This window comes from Apium graveolens, chromosome 9, assembly GCF_009905375.1.
Source record: "Apium graveolens cultivar Ventura chromosome 9, ASM990537v1, whole genome shotgun sequence".
In the NCBI taxonomy this organism is placed as follows: domain Eukaryota; kingdom Viridiplantae; phylum Streptophyta; class Magnoliopsida; order Apiales; family Apiaceae; genus Apium; species Apium graveolens.
In genome coordinates this window covers 234,193,668-234,213,443 of record NC_133655.1, presented here as the reverse complement: position 1 = coordinate 234,213,443, position 19,776 = coordinate 234,193,668, and the positions used below count along the sequence as shown (strand labels likewise).

Genomic DNA, 19,776 nt, shown 5'->3' with positions numbered 1-19,776 from the left:
TGCCTAGATGTCATTGATGTTATTAAGGAAATGCCTAAGCTCCGTTCAATTACTGACAAACGAAATGAAACACGTACACTAGTAGATCTAGTGATAACGGACTCTATATAAGTGTTTATACTCCAATAGTTAACTAAACCATTGCCCACTGTCGCTTTAATTTTTTTTATGGTTAACAAGTATACAATTGGCATCAATACAGTTATGACATTAATGTTTGTTTGTGGGATGACATTGCCCTTTCTACTAATGTGGAATTGAACACCGATGCCTTCTTTCCTGTCCATCCAATTGTCATGCCCATCAGTAGCTGTATAATGGTCCAGAACATTTACAGCTTGGCGATTTCCTTATCAGATATGCATTCCGCAAAGGTTTATGTCAATCCCGTCATTGGTTGAGCCGACGAGCTCCATGATAGGTACTACATAAATTAAAGTGCTTAATTCCATCATATAATAATATGATACCACCAATTCCATTATAAAAATCCTTGCAGATATATGGGTAATGAGGATTAGTATTGGCTTTTGTTGTCCAGTAGTTGGTGGACTGATATTATGGTGTAGTCTGTGATAGACGCATGAGAGCGTGTTTTTAACTAACTGTAATTGTACTTTAGGTTTAATCTATTCAAAATTTTTATGATTGTATTAACTTGAATGCTCTGTAATTCTGATTACATTTTATTTGTTCCATGTATGTGAAGCTCTCCTTGTATTTTGATATCACCATTAATTCCAACAACAGAGAATGATTGCATAAAACCATAATGTTGCGAAACAGTTGTAGTAAATTATAATTCTTCTACATTAAAAGTAATAAGGATATGAAACTTCTTACACATATGTTTTTAGATCCATTAATCATGTCCATAAAATATGTAACCAGGCCTTTTCCTCAAAAGCAATGACATTGTGTACTTTCCAGTCTTATTATACATTTTAATGCAAAGTGGATTATGCAAAAACCTCCCATGTCTGTCGACAACTGCTTTGACGTTCCTCTAACATCTTTTGCCCTTACCATCCTCTGCTGCAACTTTATGTCCCCAGATACGAAGAATCTTTGCAACAGGATTTTAGGACATGTCCCTATTAACCGATAGTTTTTTTCTTTTTTACCCTACATGTAAACATTATCCCTGCATCTTTTTTTTTATCCAAATTACTTTATGTCCAGACAAAATTATTTGGTGAACCGCCATTTCTTTAAAATTTTAAAATTAAGGAATGAATACACTTGATACTAAAAATTTTATCACAAGGAATTAATACATTTTACACCAAAAAATATTTGGTGAACTGTCATTTCTTTTTTTTATCGCAAAATTTTTTATAACGGTGCCATCAAGTTCAATTTATGCAATTATATTGAATACATTTGACACTAAAAAAACCTAAACAAAATGTGGTCAAAAACACATTAGTATTTATTTATAATTTGCTCGACAAAATAATTTAATAAGGTATTTTTTATAACCAACACGTAAATAAGATATGTAAGATATTGATGTTGTACGCCAACCACAAGATAAGTCGCTTATTATTTTTATTTATAAGCCCGTAAATACTTATGGACGATTGTTTGCATATCAAACTTAGAAATTGAATTTGCAACTTTTAAATTAATAAGTTGAATGTTGGTAACGATGTACTCTTCTCAACTAATTTCGCTTTTTCATTTCTTTATTGGTGAATTATTTGTTTTAGTTAATTTAAAATGAAATCGGGACTTTTAAAAAAATTATCCAAACATTTTTATGAAGTTACAGTTTTGTCTACTTTTCACTTATTAATCACGTATACATTTGATGTCAATAAATACTTCTGACTGGCAATTATATTTTAAGGAATAATATTGAATAACTCAAATAATAAAAAGACCAGAAGGAAATGGGGTTTGACATTATATTAGTCCTAATTTTGAAAAATGCCCGAATAAATGTGTAACGAACCTCTAAATATGACATCTAATACAGTAATGTTTAATCGTAAAATCACAACCTCTTACCACCTAACAACCACCGAATATATCAAATTAATAATCATTAGCACACTACAATATATCCTAATGTTTTCACACTAAATATATCAAAATTCAATAATGTTTATTGCATGTATGTTTAGAAAAGTTCACTACAATATCATTAATGCAATAAATAGATTAAGTAAATTACTAAATCTGAAGGTAAAAATGATTATAAACCTGCTAAATTAATGTCAAATTAAGCAAATTTAATTTAAAATCAATGTAAGTAGATATGAAGCCCAAACATCGCTTTGGCATCAGACTTTTGAATCCTAAATCATGAACTACGTAAGGGAATTACTCGAAGCACTAAAATACCCTAACGATATATGGCTAAAATTAGAGTAGTGACACTTTTTAGGTTTGGCCCACTAAAGACGTTTATAAGTTCCCCTGTGTTACTAAGCCCTAAATATTACATGCATGACATTAAATAAGGTTGGTAAAATAAAAACCTATATCTCATATGGTTACAGTCCTTATATCAGTATATATTAATATTTTCTTATATTCATTTTGTGGAACTGCTTAACTATAATTAAGACAAGAAACACATTATAAAATTAAACCCTAAATTAATTAAGGTTCGTAAAATAAAAACCTATTAATTAAGGTTCGTAAATAAAAACCTATATCCTCATATGGTTATAGTCCTCATATCAGTATATATTAATATTTTCTTATATTCACTTTGTGGAACTGCTTAACTGTATAATTAAGACAAGAAACACATTATAAAATTAAGGAAGCAAAACGTAAATAACAAAACAGTCATGTAATAGAACCGTGAAATAAAGCAAATTTTACCTCCAACCATTATTAGAAATCTAGAAAACCCTGACATCCATTATTTATAAAAAAAAAAATTAAACAAAAATCACCGCAATTCCAAGGCCTAATATCCTTATTAGTAGATATGGCATGTCAATAAATACTTCTGACTGACAATTATATTTTATGGAATAATACCGAATTACTCGAATAATTAAAAGACCAAAAAAATTATGGTTTGACATTATATTAGTACTAATTTTGAAAAATGCCTGAATAACTGTGTAACAAACCTCTAAATATTACATGTAAGACATTAATGTTTTATCCTAAAATCACAACTTCTAACTCCATATTGTTACACCCAATATATCAAATTTCACTAATGTTTCCTGCCACTTTTTTTAGAGAAATACACAACAATATTATTAGTACAATAAAAACATTAAGTAAATTACTAAATCCAAAGGTGAAAACTAATATCCTTAAGTAAGGGAAGTTCACATATAATTGGGAAAAATTTAATATATGTAATATTATAATGAGATCCCTATTAATTTAACAAGCCATGTTATTACAGAAAAAAATAGTTAATGCTTTATACAACTATCGAGATACACAATCTAGGACAAAATAATTTCAGTCCCAATTGACATTCAGGCTTGGCTTCACTTATCAGATTTGTAAGTCCTTAATAACACTTGCTCTTTGCCAAACCAACAAGAACAGAAGCAGCAATGTTATGTCCTCAAACTACCATACTTTGTTTGAACTCAATACCGAGAAAATAGTCTGGTCTGTCCGCGTACGTGTACAGGCTGTATGGAGAGGAATTAATCGAGCAACTAACGAATTTCGCGGTTTCAACATCTTATTCTTTGATGACCAGGTATTTGTTGTTGCCCTGGATTTAATGTACAAATAAATGTTTTCACCCATATATGATGTTGTAATAGTAGTTTTTACTTTCAGCAATGTAGGATACACGCATTTATTAGTGAAAATATATTCTGCTGCTTTTGCTACTGACCTAGAAGAAGGAAGAGTCTACAGTTTGTGCAATTTCAAAGTTCTTAAATACAAGGATGATGGGAAAAATAGGTGTGTAAGGAATGACCTACACATTTATTTCGATTCCCAAACTGAAATAAAACATTTGACAGAGGAAGGTTGTCTTCTTAAACCCTATTCCTTTGATTTGTTCTTTTTGAAGGATGTTCCTAAGTTTCTAAGTGACGATAACTGCTTTCTTATAGGTAGTTTTTTGATATTGGATTTGTTCTTTAATGTTTCGTAATTTAACTTTGATTAATATGCCTACTAATTTAACTGTTGCTATAGACGTAGCTGGTATTGTATTAAACAACTCCACTCACGCTGTTTCCGCTAAGGAAGACCATACCAAGTCTCATGTTAAGTTTATTATGATAGACAGAATGTTAGAAATTTTTAATAATTCATACTTAGAATAATCTGATGAACTAAATATGAAATTAATACGCCATATGGTATTTTTTCAAACTGAAGTTAACGTCACCCTATTCGATGAATTTGGAAGAAGTTTTCTAAATATTTTGAAGGGGTTTGAGGAAGACAAAGTTGTAGTGATTTTGGCAAGCGCCAAAGTAAACAATTATGAAGGTAAAATAAACTGAAAAATACATATATGTTTGCTCTGTTTCCATAATTAACGGTGTATAATTTCGGTGATAAATTTCAGCAACGAAGGAAATTTACTTGACTAATTATCCTCCCACGCGATATTACATAGACCCAGACCATTATAGTGTTGACAAACTAAAGGAAAGGTAAGTACTCAATTTAATCTCTGAATACAATTACCTTCCATTGATTATATTAGATTTATAATCTCTGAATATATTACCTTCAAGTAACTGGGGAAAATTTGAATACAGTGTCATTGCTGCTGGCTCTACAGTTGAGGTAGATACCACTATTTACACTGTTAAGGAATTAAGAATTTCTCTGAAGATTTCCTTAAGGTTTGTTAGTAATTTCAATTTTGAATAAATGAAAAGGCATTAATTTTTCTAACAAGTTCCTCTCTTTAATCATTTGCGTGTTCATATTAATAACTGTAGAAACAAGTAATATGCCATGTAGCAATTAAGAAAGTGGATGAGCAAAGTATTTGGTATGAAAATTTCCATGTCAAGTGTGACAAAGAGGTCATACTAGAGAATAAAAAGTGGAAATGTATTGAATGCACAAGAAATCTACCATTCCCAGATAAGAGGCAAATACCATTTGAAATAAATGACAATGATATTTAAAAAACATTTCAATATAAACATGCTATATTAATGCAAAATTTTCGGTGTCGTAGGTTTAAGATATGCACCATATGTGATGACGACACATGTTTTATGGCGATCATTTTCCAGGACGATGAGCTACAAAGAATCACAGGGAAAGATGTGTGTAAAGTGGAGAATGAACTAAGAGAGGTAGTTTTTTTTAGAAACTACCTTCTATTTACATTCATCACTCTCATTGATTCTCAAAGTTTAGTTAATACAATTCAAAAATTTACATTTCCTCATTTTTAATTTTGGTTGTTTTAAGACATAGTGTTTACGTGTTTTACAAAACTTCAACATCTCTTGTTCGGACAAGGCTGGGGATGAGAAGTAGTTTCCATGGGTCTTAAAGGATTTACAAGGAAAGCAATTCATTTTAACACTCTGCCCGTCAGAGGATAATATAAAAGAACAATCGAATGTGTATGTTGCAATAAGATTAAGTGCTTCTGAAGAAATGACTCGCGGTCACAATCCTGATGAACCCAAAAGTCCTCGTGTTGTTGACTTATCCAACAGCACTGTAAGTTATTATCCTAATATGCATCAATTTCTACAATTTGGATAAGTGGATTTATTTACCTATTTTTTTGTGTAGGATACTGAATCCCCAATAACTATTAGTAGTTTAACAGGCCCTCCAACAGGGAAGTCCTCTAATCGAACTAGGGGCCGCAAAAACAAAATCTTGATCAAATTTGAGTTTGACAATACTCCACGAAACGCAAAGGTCAAGAAAAGTCAAATTGTAAGTTGGATGGAAAACCTAGCCATTCATTTTTTACATGATTTGGGACTTTTATTCATTGATACATTTCATATTCTATATGTTGTGCAGATCATACAGTAATGGAATGCAGCATTAAGCTGGAATCTTAGTTTGACAACTGTTACATTGTCTTTATTCTGCAAAAATATTTTGGATGACTAAAGATGTATCTGTCGAATTACTTTTGTCTTATGTACTATGACGTTGCCTTGGCTTTATTATTCAGATTTCTTTATTTGCTTTCATTGATGAATACCTACCTTATTTATTTTAATCCCATATAACAATCTAAATGTCAAGAATTAAGGATGAAGTTATATATAGTAGCACAGTAGAGCTACTTTGCATAAATGTAAAACTTTTTTTCCAGTTTTTTATAAAGATCAAACAAATACATATCTTCCATTTTTTCATGTAAGGTACTATATACCTAAAAGCCTTCATAACTTTCTAAGAGAATGAAAACTAAAACATATGACTCTTTCAAAGATTTGCACAAAGGAAAATATGATTGGAAGGTACCAGCTCGTGTTTTGAATACTTGGAGAAACTACAACAAGAAAACAGGACTCTCATTCAAGCCATTCAATCATCTGTTATTGGATAGTAAGGTAATGTGGTCTTTGTTTTGATGTATTAATGTTTAAGCATTTTGTTTAAAAATTAAAGAATGTTAACTTACTATTACGTGGAACACAGAGATGCCGAACACATGCATTCGTACCGTCTAATGTTGTTGATATTATAGAGCCTGCTGTTGAAACTGGAAAAATATACATGTTCAAGAACTTTACCGTCAAGGATTACACACAGATGAAGGCAAATTCCGATGCGTGATGAAAGATATTCAAATAGTCTTTTCAAACGAGACTAAAATTATTGAGCTAGATAAAAATGAATTTAACATTGAAAAATCAGTATTTAATTTTTATGACCTTGCAGATCTAAAGGAACTCACCACACAGACAACATACCTTGCAGGTACAGGAATCATTTCTTTTAGAAAACATCAAATACAATATATGGACGACTCCTGAGTTGGTATTCTAATTTCTTTCTAGATATCATTGGTGTCATTCAAGATCCTAATCTCATCATTTCAAGGTTTACCAACAAGTTACATCAGCAGCAATCACAGATGAAGTTCTATATATTTGATGGAAATACTTATGTCAGAGTTACACTCTGGGATGCTTTTGCTGAACAATTTCATGAAACACTTATGGAAGATTTTGAAAAATCATTTATCGTTATAATCATTTGTGCAAGGATCACCTTGTGGCAGAGTAAGTAATCTAATTTAAACACTGGATTATGTCTTACTTTATTTTTATACTAATGAATTTGAGATCATTCTTTTTTGACAGACGAGGTTGATGTATCTAATATAGGACCTACATCCTATTATTTCAACTCTAACCACCACAGTGCAGTTCACCTAAGGAATGAGTAAGTTTGACGTTCTAATATTGTCCATTATCATACATGTATATTGTTATTATATCACCAAGCGACAATTCACCATTTTCAAAAATATCAGGTTAAAATTCCCTCAATTTGCCGATATTATGAATGTTAAAAAGTTGGCAGAACCGACAAGAACTCTAACAGTGGCGAAGATAAACCAACTTGGGGAGGAAGACATTGAGGTGATGACAATATTATCATATGAATTATGCATTTGGCCTAAACATAATATAAGGATATTGCTCTTACAATTTCTTTAATTTCACTATGCAAAAAAAAGTATTCTGCCATTTGAAAGTGAAATCTGTAAGGCCGTGTCATCAATGGTTTCGAAATATCTGAATCTCTTGCTACAACCCAACCACTTTAGTAGATAAGTCACAGTACTGCTCAAGATGTCCTAGAGATGTTCCTTTTCCACTAAAATGGTAGTTTCAGTCTATATGTTTAGTAATGTACCACAACTGATTATTGTAATTCACAGTATTAATATTCCTTTTTTATAAGGTACGAACTGCCACTGCTTGCTTGTGATGATACTGGTGATATTGAACTTATATTGGGGAATAAAGCTGCTCAGTTATGCTATGGGAAAGATGTTTGTCAAATGCTAAACAAGGTATATGAAAAATCTGAACTATTACTTATTTCCTTAGTTGTATTTAACATCACAATTTTGTTTAGAGACTTCTCTCAATTCACAGAAAAATCAGGAAATATTCCCACCATTTCTGAAATCAATAGAGGAAAAGACTTTCATAATGAGGTTGTCTATCAAGAACGAAAACATTAGATTCAGGTCCACCGTCTACAATGCAACAGATATCAAGCTTGTCGCCCACCAAACTAACATACATGACTCTCAGTCTAGACCTACCAAGCTTCAATTTTAGAGGTATAAATATCTAGAAAAGGTTTCAAAAATATCTTAATACCCTGTTCTATCTTTCTTAAAAAATAACCTTACTTCCAAAATTTATAATAACTTGCAGGCATCAACCAGTTCTTATCAGGTGGACTCTCAAATGCAAAATGCCTAGGTGTTTGCAGGTGTGATTTTCAACCAATATGCCACCGAAATTTCCTACTCAATATCATATAATGGAAGGTTTGACATATATGCATTCCTATTTTAGAAATGTAATAGAAAAGTGCCCCGCCAGAAATTATTGTACCAATATTGAAGTTTTTATAATTAACATGCAGTACTAACATTCATGTCATAAAAAGTTGCACTACTAAGATTAAGGTTATAATAACTTGCACAAGTTTAACACCTAATATAATAGATGCATAGTAAACACAGTAATTCATAGCAATAAACATTAAGCTATAGAATATTGGTACATCTAATCCAGGAGTAAAACCTCAAACGTGAAATTTCCCATGTAGAAAAATAGTAATTCATCATTAACAGCCAACCTATTTTCCACTGTGAATGCAACCCATCTGATACCAAACTGACATCGTCTGCCCACACAAAGAGCTTGAACCGTCCACCGCCTTCCTCTAAAAACCAAAGTTGTATTACTCCTGTAACCCCATTGACTATAAACTGGCCACAAATCCATACAAATTTCCTGAGAGGAACCAACAATATGATCAATTCCACAAGTTCACACCATATTTTTGTAAAAAAGGAATGTTTAATAACTTATTACGACTTACAACTCCATGACATCTACGGTCAACATGTGAATCACAGAGTACTACCACAAAAGATAATGACTCCTCATCCAGTGGCACCAAGTCATCTGCAGAAATTATAAAATGTCCAATACTTAATCCAAAGCATAAAAGCGAAGACAAATTTATACAAATAATACCTTCAATATTTGACATGTCATCTGACGATGTCCCACTGGATTCAGAGCCTGAAAATTTTGAGTAATTAAAACTTTTGAAATTATAATTCAAAAGCACAAAAATGTAACTGCTACAAATGGAAAATTAAGAAATCCATGTTTTACAACCTTCAGTCTCAGTTATGGATTCAGAGCTTCCATTTTCAGGCTTTGGATTATGCACAAGCATCGCACCATAGTCCTTAATGTTGCCTGAATTGAATACTTCCAACCTAAACTTAGACATGCCAAGATACCGGAATACAATTATATAATCCTTCAATATCATATACTCCTCAAAGAAACTATGTAATCTGTGTATTTTGCGGTCCGAGTGGGAATAATCAAGTGTGGTCGTATTATCTTTATCGATGAGAACTTCAAATGGAATGGTGAGTCGATCACCGTACTTTGCAATGAACATACGTGGAATTTGCTAAAACATATACAAACGACAAACTAACCTATTGCAACCAAAATCATTTTAAATTTTCACTCAAATTAAAGACAGTGACATTACCAGGTGTCCTTTGTCTATAGCATTTTATGTTATCACTTTATAAAAAGAAACATAATTATGGTTCCCATCTGCGATCTTTGAAATAACATGTAAAATCATTAGTACATGCAAAGCAGAAAATATATGTTATCTTATTATAACAAAGGTAAGAACACTAACCATGACAAATTTCTGCCTTCTGCAAAATATTTTGTGCAAAGGTGCATACTTTGAAATTCATTGCTTCACTGACTCTACGAAATACTAATGTATCACCAACACCCAGCCCACCCTTACACAAAAATTCACCCCAATTATAATCAAAATAAACCAGCCCATTCCTCCACTCAAGGCCAATAATCCAAGATTTTAACTCATAACCCAGACTTATCATATCACAAGAAGATTTTAAGTTCAGTTGATAACATGCAAACTCCGAAAGCACCTACATCAGAATATATATTGCTTATAAAGAGGAAAAGTAATTACATAGATAGTATTCACTAAACATACCCGGTACATGTCCTTCTTGACCACATCTTTACTCATAATCACCAAGTTATGAATACCAGTAAAATTTTCCTTCGCATTAAAACTATAAGCGAAGGCCACCTGATCAATTTCAATATCTCCAAAAATACTTCCAGTACATGATATTGAGTACGAAATTTCAGTTGCATATTGGTTAAAAATCATAATCATAAAGTTTGCACCACCACCATATCTAATTAAAGTAGTATAATATGGTTTGATTCCATAAAAATCTATCATCGGCTTCATTTGTTTAATACATAACTCTGATAGACAGATCTCACCCAACCACACAGAGTCATTGGGTGCATGCAACTTAACATCACGCAGAATCTGAGCAGCAACGAATTCATTGAATTCATAGCCAGAGGAATTTTATGTAATCAATCAAGTTAGGGGTGTACGCGGTTCAGATCAGATCGGTTTTGGGGTAAAAGTCGAACCAAACCGCGAATAGCGGTTTTAAAAAATTGTCATCCGCAACCGCATTTGCGGTTGCGGTTAACCGCGTCATTTACGGTTGCGAATTTGCGGTTATTGCGGATCGGTTTGCGGTTCAACCACTTATTTTAAAATAATTAATAATTTGCAAAAAAATAAATTCGGAATATTAATAAATTGAAGTTTAAGTTACGTGATAAATTACATTCAAAAATAAAATATAAACTAATGCTCCGTGTGGAGTAAGGATATTAAAAACATACAAAATTGTGGAGGCGAGAGAAAAGAAAAAAAAAAGGATAAAAAAAATTACATGATTATATTTTTCATTGGTTATATATCTTATAATGATTGTGAATTTTATGAATGAAGTCTTAACATTAACCTAAGATTAGTTGATAAATGTGTATACTTATTAATTTATATGATATCAACTACATTTTTGGAAATATATTTTATTATAAATATATGCTGCGAGTTGCAGTTGCGGTTGCGGTTGCGATTTTACGATTTTCAAAAATTTAAAACCGCATCCAAACCGCGAATGAGCGGTTTTTAAAATTTAAATCCGCAACCAACCCGCGTTTCGCGATTATCCGCAAATGCGGTTCGGTTGCGAGCGGTTGGATGCGGTTTAGCGATTTGTTTGTACACCCCTAAATCAAGTTCAGATTGTGAATTTTATTCAAATTTATAAAAGTAGACAAAGAAAATAGAAATTGAAGGGCTTACCAATCGACCATCTCCCAGGTCCGTCTCCGTGTGCATACATAGAAAACTTATGTCACCGTTATTCGAGTTCATGTTTGAAGAAATCTTTTTACCCCTCCCCGGATAACTTCAAATTGATGTTATATTCAGTTTCTTAACCCCCCCCCCATTACTCAGTTTACTCCTTCTAACTTATAACTGATATGTAGTTAATTCACCCCACTTAAAAATGTTTTAATGCTAAATAAATGTGCACATCAAACATACATTAAAACATATGACTTTTATACTTAATAAAAAAAGTAGAGTTGGGAATCTTCAAAATTTGAACAAGGTACAAAATTTGAATTTTTTAAAATAACCATTTTAAAATTTAGCTTAAAATATTAGATTTTTTGAAGGGAAAACAATGTTTACAGATGTATGTTTCACCCATTAAAGAAACATGGTTTCAATTTTTACTATTTGTGGTGTATGTTGGAAAAAGAAATTTTATTTTATATTCGAAGGTTTCTATTATTAAAAAACTGATTTTTCTATAATTGTCGAAAACATTTACTTTTTTTGTAGTTTAATATCTATGCAACATTAAATTTTTATTATCTTCACGATGCCAAAGCATAGCGGGCTAAATGACTAGTTACTATAATATTCTCTACTTGTTTTCTGTGCAGAGTTCACAACATGCTAACATTAAATAGATACACATTAATTAAGACACAACACATTAAACACATAGAGTTAACACATTAAACACATACATGTTCTTATTTTTCTAGATGTAATGAATAAATGGCTTATCAATTCACCTTCATTTTATATAAATATAAGTGACTCCTATTTTTTTTCTTCAGCTCAAACTTAGAGGTTAGAAACTTTTTAAATTTTTCTATCGTATTAATAACATATGTACGGGGTAGTTTGAGTTAGAAAACTTCATATGCTTAAACATAAGGTAACTAAATCTTTTTTATGATAGTCTTTTTTTGCTAACCTTTTTTAACACCATATGTGAGCAATATATATTTAAATTTTTTCTATTTACAGGTTGTTTAACCACCTTTTTTTATATCTTTAAGTAACTAAAAGGTATGCATCAATCTCTCTGAATCGGCTATACATAATTTATATTATGCATATATGTACTAGTGTTATATAATTAGTCTTGCAAAATAAATTTTTAGTGAAGGCAGTAATATATTCGGGTTAAAACCAAAAAAAAAAGTAAAACAAAAAGAATAACATGCTGGTATATAATGTATGTACGTGTGTACTGATAAATTTCCGAAATAGGCCATGGACTTGGATCTACCAAAATATATTTTTTTTAAAGAATTTTACACCATTGATAGCTAAAAGGTATGCATCAATCTCTCTAAATCCGCTATACATCATTTATATTTATGCATACAGTGTTATATAATTAGTCTTGCCAAATAATTTTTTAGTGAAGTTCCAGAGATTTACGAATTTTGGTTCAAATTTCGTGAAGTTTTTTTACAGGATGAGAGACATCTTTGAAAGTTAAAATCGGGAATTGGAAGTTGATACGCAGTTAAATAATATTTTGTAATTTTAAACATTTATGTATATTTAATTTTCTATAAATGATTTGAAGGTGATTGTTTGAAACTATAGTATATTAAATAAATTACTAAATTTACTAAAATTTTTAATTTAGAAGAATTACGATTAAAAAGTAAAAAAAACAAGTTATGTTAAATAAGTTATTACATAAAAAAATTATTTATACCCTTAAATAGCACGATTAACAAAGAATTAGGATTGAAAAGTTAAAAATAATAATAAACTATGTTAAATAAGTTATTACAAAAAAATTATTTGTACTCTTAAATAGCATGATTAAATAACCTAGATATTGATTAAGTCAAACTATATTAGTAAATTTTATAACTAGTGCAAATTTTATATTGACAGGGACTAATATATAACTGGAGCAAATTTTTATTGTATTTAGCGATTATAATTATATTGTCCGCCAACCTCGAAACTACCCCGGAGTAAATCAGTAAAATTGGAGAACAACTGAACAAGCGTGCCGGTGCAAACCCCAACTCGCATTTTTTCTTAAAACGAGGCATAACGTGCTTCTAGGGACTTTCATCTACTTCACTCCAAAAGCCACAAGACACACTCCTCTACAAAATCCTCAAACTCTACACACAATCCAAAGGATCTCCAACACCACTAAAAAAACTAAATTTTTAACTGACCATACTTGTTCAAAAAAAAAACATGATGAATGATGTTGATGATGATACAATGCAATGTGTAAATCATCCATTCAAAAACAACAGCCCTACTGGTGGTATTTGTGGTCTCTGTCTCCAAGAGAAGCTTGGAAAATTAGTCTCCTCCCCTTTTCATGTCACCAACACAAGTGTTTCCCAGTCTTTGACATCCCATCACTCTTCATCTGTACTACCCATCAATACAAACAACCACCCATTTCAACATTTCAAGAAATCAAAAATCCCATTTCTCCCAACCCATCAAAACAAGAACCAAATTGCCTCATCTTCATCCTCTGATCGCTCCAATGCTATCATGTTCAACCGCAGTAAATCGACTATAATGCACCAACAAGGTGGCACAAATGGTATAGAATTTGGTAATACTGGTGATTTAAGTACGCCCCACAAGCGTGGATTTTGGTCATTCTCTCATTTTTCTAAGCGGCATAAGACCAAACAGTTGGCGTGCATTGCTAAAATAAAGAATGAGGCTAATTCTGTTGCGGAAGAGAATGGAAGAGCACTTGATCGTAAAGTTTCGAGATCAAGATCTGTAGGTGGTGGGAGCTGGAGCTTCTCCGGCGACTTTTTGGGGAGAATGTCGTCGAGGTTCGGCGACTGTGCTCTCCGGCGAGTGGAGTCACAGAGTGAAGGTAAGCCCAGATTGGGCTTGGGCTTTAGCGACTCGGACAAGGGCTTTTAAGCCTACTCTACAGTTCTTTTCTTTCTATATATTCTTTCAAAAAAAATTATATATATATATATATATATCTGTTTCATCTTCAATTTTTTATTTCTTATTTACTATTTCCATAATTAAAAATTATGTTATTCTTTTGTTGTTAGTTTTTATGTATTTACTGTATGTTAATGAGGTTGAGCTTTGAGTTTCCCTTTTTCTTGCTATATAATTTGTATGCAATGCCAAATATTGTAGTAAATTTTAAGTGAATTATAGTCCGGATTTAGAAATAAATCAATAATGGTCATTTTTCATGAAAAGGGACTGTTCTTTAGCTGTCTAGTTTTATGAAGATTTGCCAGCTTTGCTAGCTCAGTAGCTAAATCAGCAGCTGCACATGTGAAGAAAACCAACTGTAACAGTCAATGATTTGAGAAAGATGAAGTATGAATGGGTTCCCAAGTGTTGAGTCAAAATGTGAGGCACATGTTTTATGGTTTAGGACCACATATGAAATGAGTTTTATAATGGGGGGATGTCAATGGTTTTTGGACCACATTTCACATGTTTGCTCAAACTTGATGAACAAATGATACCCAAGACTCAAGACAACTGAATGAGAATACATATATTGGTCGTATTATGTTTGTAATCAGGTGCTCTGCTTCCATTCCAATAATACATTATCTCACCATTCGCTGCCAAGGGATACGTCTACTTGAGCAGTATATGTTGGGTATAATTCTAATTATACAGTAACAATGAGCAGTTATATATATAATAACAAGAACATGACAAATAACCAACTAACGAAATAAAACACAAAGGCAATAACAAACTATAAAGACTGTAATTAACAAAGAAAGTAAAGAAAATTTATCTCTTATCGCTTTCTAAATTCTGATAAGAAGAAGAACACAACAGCTGAGTCGCCAAATCCTTCAAGAGGACTTGACTATTCTTGAAGAGATTATTGCCCCCCATTTAAGCTGTGATGGAATGCAGCAATATCGCTTCCAGGATAAAACAGCAACAGATCAATCTGGCCACATAACTAACAATGATCAACGGCGACTCGCACCTCAGTTTGCCCAAAAAACCTATGCAACTCATATATGTTTGCGAGGTAGGCACCGAGACTTGTATCATTTTAATCTCAAGTATACATCTCAATATATAGGCATCTCAAGTTGCTCTTCTTCTATTTTACTCGATGTGGTACACCAAGTAACAAAACAGAAAAAGTAAACAAAATGGGTTTTCCTTATTATTTATATTATATCCTGATTAATTAATATTAATATTACAAAATATATTTAGAGTATGATTAAAATAATCCTTACTCAATATATTTTATATTAATAATTAAATAATCAATATAAATAATTAAACTTGTAATAGAAAAGAAAAATATAAGAGTTCCCACTAGCACTAGGCCACACAAACATTCCACTTATGCGAGTAGTTGTAAACAACACTAACTCAAGATGCTATATAAACTCAATATCTTTCTTTTACAATACCAATATGGGACAAAATCCCCATAACTCATTTCAAACAACCAACTTTGTCTCAATATATTCATGGATTTCACTAAGAAAATATCTAAGATCCAAATATGAAAGTTTAAGTCCTCATGTCAAGGAACAACCTCCAAGTGTTAGTTTCCGGAAATCATATCAAGAACATATATAAAATATGCCCCAAACTTTCCATTTTCTAACAATCCCCCACAAATCCATAATTAAATTGCATACGAGATTTATACATGACATGTTTTTTAGAGTCGGTACCCTTCCGGGTTTGAACCCTCCTAAGTCCTCTACTTCGATGGCTACCGGATACAGATGGAATGTTTCACCTTGAATCTTTATCCGTTGGGTGTAACCACACTCCATAGACGATGACAAGTCAAAGGCTATGGTGCCAATCTATGGCTTTGAGACGTTAATGGTCATGTCTCGATCCTATTCGTCGAATGTTTCGAGGAATAACCCTTTCCTCTAATTGCGACCACACAATTACATTCGCTTAGCTGGGCATCTCCAGAGATGTACTACTATCATCTCGTCAAACGACTTGACCCAATTCAGAGTTCAAATAACTCTTGCTAATTAGCAGTTCAAGTACCTCTTAAGGTTTATAGGGAATAGACTCAGATACATAAGTATCTAAATGTATATGGTAGAGGTACTACCAATTCATCCTTACAACTTGTTATTACCACATTGAATACACTTCGAGGGATCTCCTCTCAGGTGTATTGGGTTCCCGCTGTTGATGAATTATGATGGGTTACCAGTCCCATCCCAACCTCGACTTAAGGACTATAGCATGCTCAATCCCTTTAGTCAGCGGATCAGCTATATTATCCTGAGTTCCTATGAACTCTATAGCAATAATCCTATCAGACACTAGACCCCTTATAGACTTTAGTCTAACTTGGATGTGTCTCTTTGTTTTAGCATTATAATTTACACTTCTGACTTTGTCGATAGTTGTACGGCTATCACAATGAACAGAAATGGCAGGAAGCGGCTTGCTTACTACAGGTAACATACTCATGAGTCCATGTAACCATTCAGCCTCCGTCCCCGTGGCATCAAGTGCACACAACTCAGCCTCAAAAGTAGACCGAGTAATCAAAGTCTGTCTAGAAGACTTTCAGGACACTGCTCCACCCGCAAGGGTAAACACATATCCAGTCACTCCATTGGAACCAGATTTCTTAGCTATCCAACTTGCATCACTGTACCCCTCGAGTACCCCCGGAAATCTCCGGTAATGCAAGCCAAGGGAAATAGTTCCCTTCAGATATCTAAGAACTCTATCCAGTGCCTCCCAATGAGTATTGTTTGGACAGCTTGTATATCTAGCCAACTTAGACACAAAATAAGAAATATCTGGCCTAGTCACATTAGCAAGATATTGCAAACTCCCAATAATCTAAGAATACCTTAACTGAGACACAGGAACTCCTGAACTATTCTTGACTAAGGCAACTTTTGAATCATATGGTGTACTAGCGATTCTACAATTTGAATAACCATACTTCTCAAGTATAGATTTCTCTATATAATGAGACTATAACAATGTTATTCCATCATTTGACTGAGTCAACTTGATCCCAAGAATCACACTAGCTTCACCCATATCCTTCATCTCAAAGTGCATCTTCAAGAACTCTTTGTCTCGTTAATAATCTCAATATTGGTTCCAAACAACAAGATATCATCTACATACAAGCACACGATCACACAATCATTACCTCTAACCTTATAGTAGACACACTTGTCACTTTCATTAACTAAAAAATTTGATGTCTAAAACAGTTTCATCAAACTTTTTATGCCAGTCTATAGGTGCTTGTTTAAGGCCTTAGATGGACTTGACTAGTCTACATACTTTCCTCTCATTACCAGAAGCAACAATTCCCTCAGGCTGATCCATATAAATCTCTTCTTCAAGGTCACCATGAAGAAAAGCTGTCTTTACATCCATTTGATGGATGATAAGACCATGTACAGAAGCCAATGCAATAAGCATTCTGATTGTTGTCATTCGGGCAACTGGAGAATATGTATCAAAATAATCAATGCATTCCCTTTCCCTAAAGCCCTTAGCAACTAGCCTAGCCTTGTACTTATTTATTGAGCCATCAGGGTTTAGCTTCCTCTTGAAAATCCATTTACATCCAATAGTAGAACACCCTGGAGGGAGATCAACTAACTCCCATGTTCCGTTTGAAACAATTGAGTCAATTTCACTCTTTAAAGTGCCTTTCCAATGCCTTGACTCCGAAGAATCCTTGGCTTGACGGAAAGTTAAAGGCTCATCCTCGATATTGTAAATGATAAAATCACTTCGAAAGTCCTTGACTACCTTTGCACGCTTACTCCTTCTAGGTTCCTCTACTTTGTTAGGAGTAGAGCTACTACCAGGATCCACCCCCACGTTTGTCATATTTTCCACATGAATAGGAATAGAACTTGATGTGTGAGTGGGATCATCCTCAGAACTACCCAAAGATATACCAGTCTTCATTGGGAATACTTCCTCAAAGAAAGTTGCATCACGAAACTCAACTATCGTATTCGCCACAATACCATCTATGTCAGATTTTAATACTAAAAATCTCATAGCAGTTGTGGTTTCAAGATAGCCCAGAAAGATACAATCAACAGTTTTCGGACCCAGTTTCTTTCTCTTGTGTTCAGGGAAAAGCACCTTTGCAAGGCACCCCCACACACGAAGATAACTCAACTTGTCATACGCTTTCTCCATAATTCATATGGTGTCTTGTCCATATGTTTCAGAGAGACTCTATTCAGAATATGGCAAGCCGTATTCAGAGCCTCTCCCCACATGTACTTAGGCAACCCAGAATTAATTAGCATACTGTTAATCATGTCTTTAAAAGTTTTGTTCTTTCGTTCTGCCACCCATTAGACTCAGGTGTGCATGGTGGAGTAACCTCATGAACTATACCATTGTTTGCGCAAAATTCATTAAACAATGTACTCGTATACTCACCACCTCTATCAGACCTCAAACGTTTAAGTACTTTGTCAATTTGTGTTTCAGCTTCATTTATGTACATATTGAATTTATCTAGTGCTTCATTCTTATGTTTAAGCAAATAAACATAACACTATCTACTACAATCATCTATAAAGTTAATGAAATATCTACAGTGATCCTTAAACACACCACCAAATTCACATATGTCTGAGTGTACAAAATCTAACAAGTCTGAATCCCTAACATTATGAAAATGTTTCCTTGTTTGTTTAGCAGTTACACACACTTGACACTTAGATTTCTTATCAATGGCGTACTTTGGAATCAACTCTAAATTCATCATAATCTTTAGAGCACCAAAATTTAAATGACCAAGTCGTAAGTGCCACAAATCAGATGATTCTACACAATTAACAGAAGGTGCAACACTATCATTAATAAAACCACCCAAAACGGGTTCAACATTTATTAAAAATAAACCATCAGACAAGTAACCTTTGCCAAAGAATGTACCAGTATGAGTATTAACTACTTTATTACACTTCAAAGAAAGTTCAAAGCCGTTTTTAACTAAACAACTTCCACTTATAATATTTTTACGAATAGAGGGAACATGATACACTCTAGTGAGAGATAGAATCCGCCCAGAAGCAAATTTCAGGTCCACGTTTCCTATTCCAAGCACTTGTGCAGCACTAGCATTCCCCATCGTCACTGTCACTCCATGACTTTGTTGATAAGATACAAACAAGCTAATATCAGCACAAATATGTACATTAGCTCTAGTATCAATCAACCACTCATGTGACAGATAAGTGGAAAGTAGTACAGGGTTGTAAGTAACATAACCCACTCGTGGTTCCAAGTCCAAGCACAGTATTTGCTTGAGCTACCACTCCAGCTTCCTTATCTTTCTTACTTGGACAGTCCTTG

General features: G+C 33.0%; 4 protein-coding genes across 12 annotated transcripts; 3 read left to right on the top strand and 1 right to left on the bottom strand.

Annotated features, from left to right (window-relative positions):
* Positions 1–3,406: 3,406 nt before the first annotated feature.
* Positions 3,407–6,117, top strand: LOC141682899 (uncharacterized). 7 transcript variants are annotated; one of them, XR_012559992.1, is made up of 8 exons: positions 3,407–3,691; positions 3,775–3,971; positions 4,523–4,610; positions 4,719–4,805; positions 5,150–5,270; positions 5,395–5,646; positions 5,759–5,871; positions 5,962–5,983. XR_012559992.1 is itself a non-coding variant. In XM_074487585.1 (7 exons), exons 1-7 carry the CDS (start codon positions 3,684–3,686, stop codon positions 5,971–5,973), a joined length of 663 nt encoding a protein of 220 aa, XP_074343686.1. In that variant the 5' UTR covers positions 3,407–3,683; the 3' UTR covers positions 5,974–6,117. The 7 variants fall into 7 exon arrangements, 2 of the variants coding, with proteins under 2 accessions (XP_074343686.1, XP_074343687.1); XR_012559991.1 differs by lacking the exon at positions 5,962–5,983 and having other exon boundaries at positions 5,722–5,861; XM_074487585.1 differs by lacking the exon at positions 5,395–5,646 and having other exon boundaries at positions 5,722–5,871; positions 5,962–6,117.
* Positions 6,118–6,597: 480 nt separating this feature from the next.
* LOC141682900 (uncharacterized) lies at positions 6,598–8,573 on the top strand. 3 transcript variants are annotated; one of them, XR_012559997.1, is made up of 6 exons: positions 6,598–6,873; positions 6,954–7,178; positions 7,260–7,341; positions 7,433–7,541; positions 7,640–7,787; positions 7,867–7,978. XR_012559997.1 is itself a non-coding variant. In XM_074487587.1 (5 exons), exons 1-5 carry the CDS (start codon positions 6,729–6,731, stop codon positions 7,891–7,893), a joined length of 588 nt encoding a protein of 195 aa, XP_074343688.1. In that variant the 5' UTR covers positions 6,598–6,728; the 3' UTR covers positions 7,894–7,978. The 3 variants fall into 3 exon arrangements, 1 of the variants encoding a protein (XP_074343688.1); XM_074487587.1 differs by lacking the exon at positions 7,640–7,787; XR_012559998.1 differs by lacking the exons at positions 6,598–6,873; positions 6,954–7,178; positions 7,260–7,341; positions 7,433–7,541 and adding exons at positions 8,064–8,254; positions 8,352–8,573 and having other exon boundaries at positions 7,558–7,787.
* Positions 8,574–8,697: 124 nt separating this feature from the next.
* Positions 8,698–9,730, bottom strand: LOC141682924 (uncharacterized). Its single transcript, XM_074487609.1, has 4 exons — positions 9,333–9,730; positions 9,186–9,233; positions 9,028–9,113; positions 8,698–8,939 (listed from the first exon to the last, which is right to left on the bottom strand). Exons 1-4 carry the CDS (start codon positions 9,625–9,627, stop codon positions 8,709–8,711), a joined length of 660 nt encoding a protein of 219 aa, XP_074343710.1. The 5' UTR covers positions 9,628–9,730; the 3' UTR covers positions 8,698–8,708.
* A 3,795-nt stretch (positions 9,731–13,525) lies between these two features.
* LOC141682860 (uncharacterized) lies at positions 13,526–15,032 on the top strand. Its single transcript, XM_074487547.1, has one exon. It carries the CDS (start codon positions 13,642–13,644, stop codon positions 14,341–14,343), a length of 702 nt encoding a protein of 233 aa, XP_074343648.1. The 5' UTR covers positions 13,526–13,641; the 3' UTR covers positions 14,344–15,032.
* Positions 15,033–19,776: the final 4,744 nt, after the last annotated feature.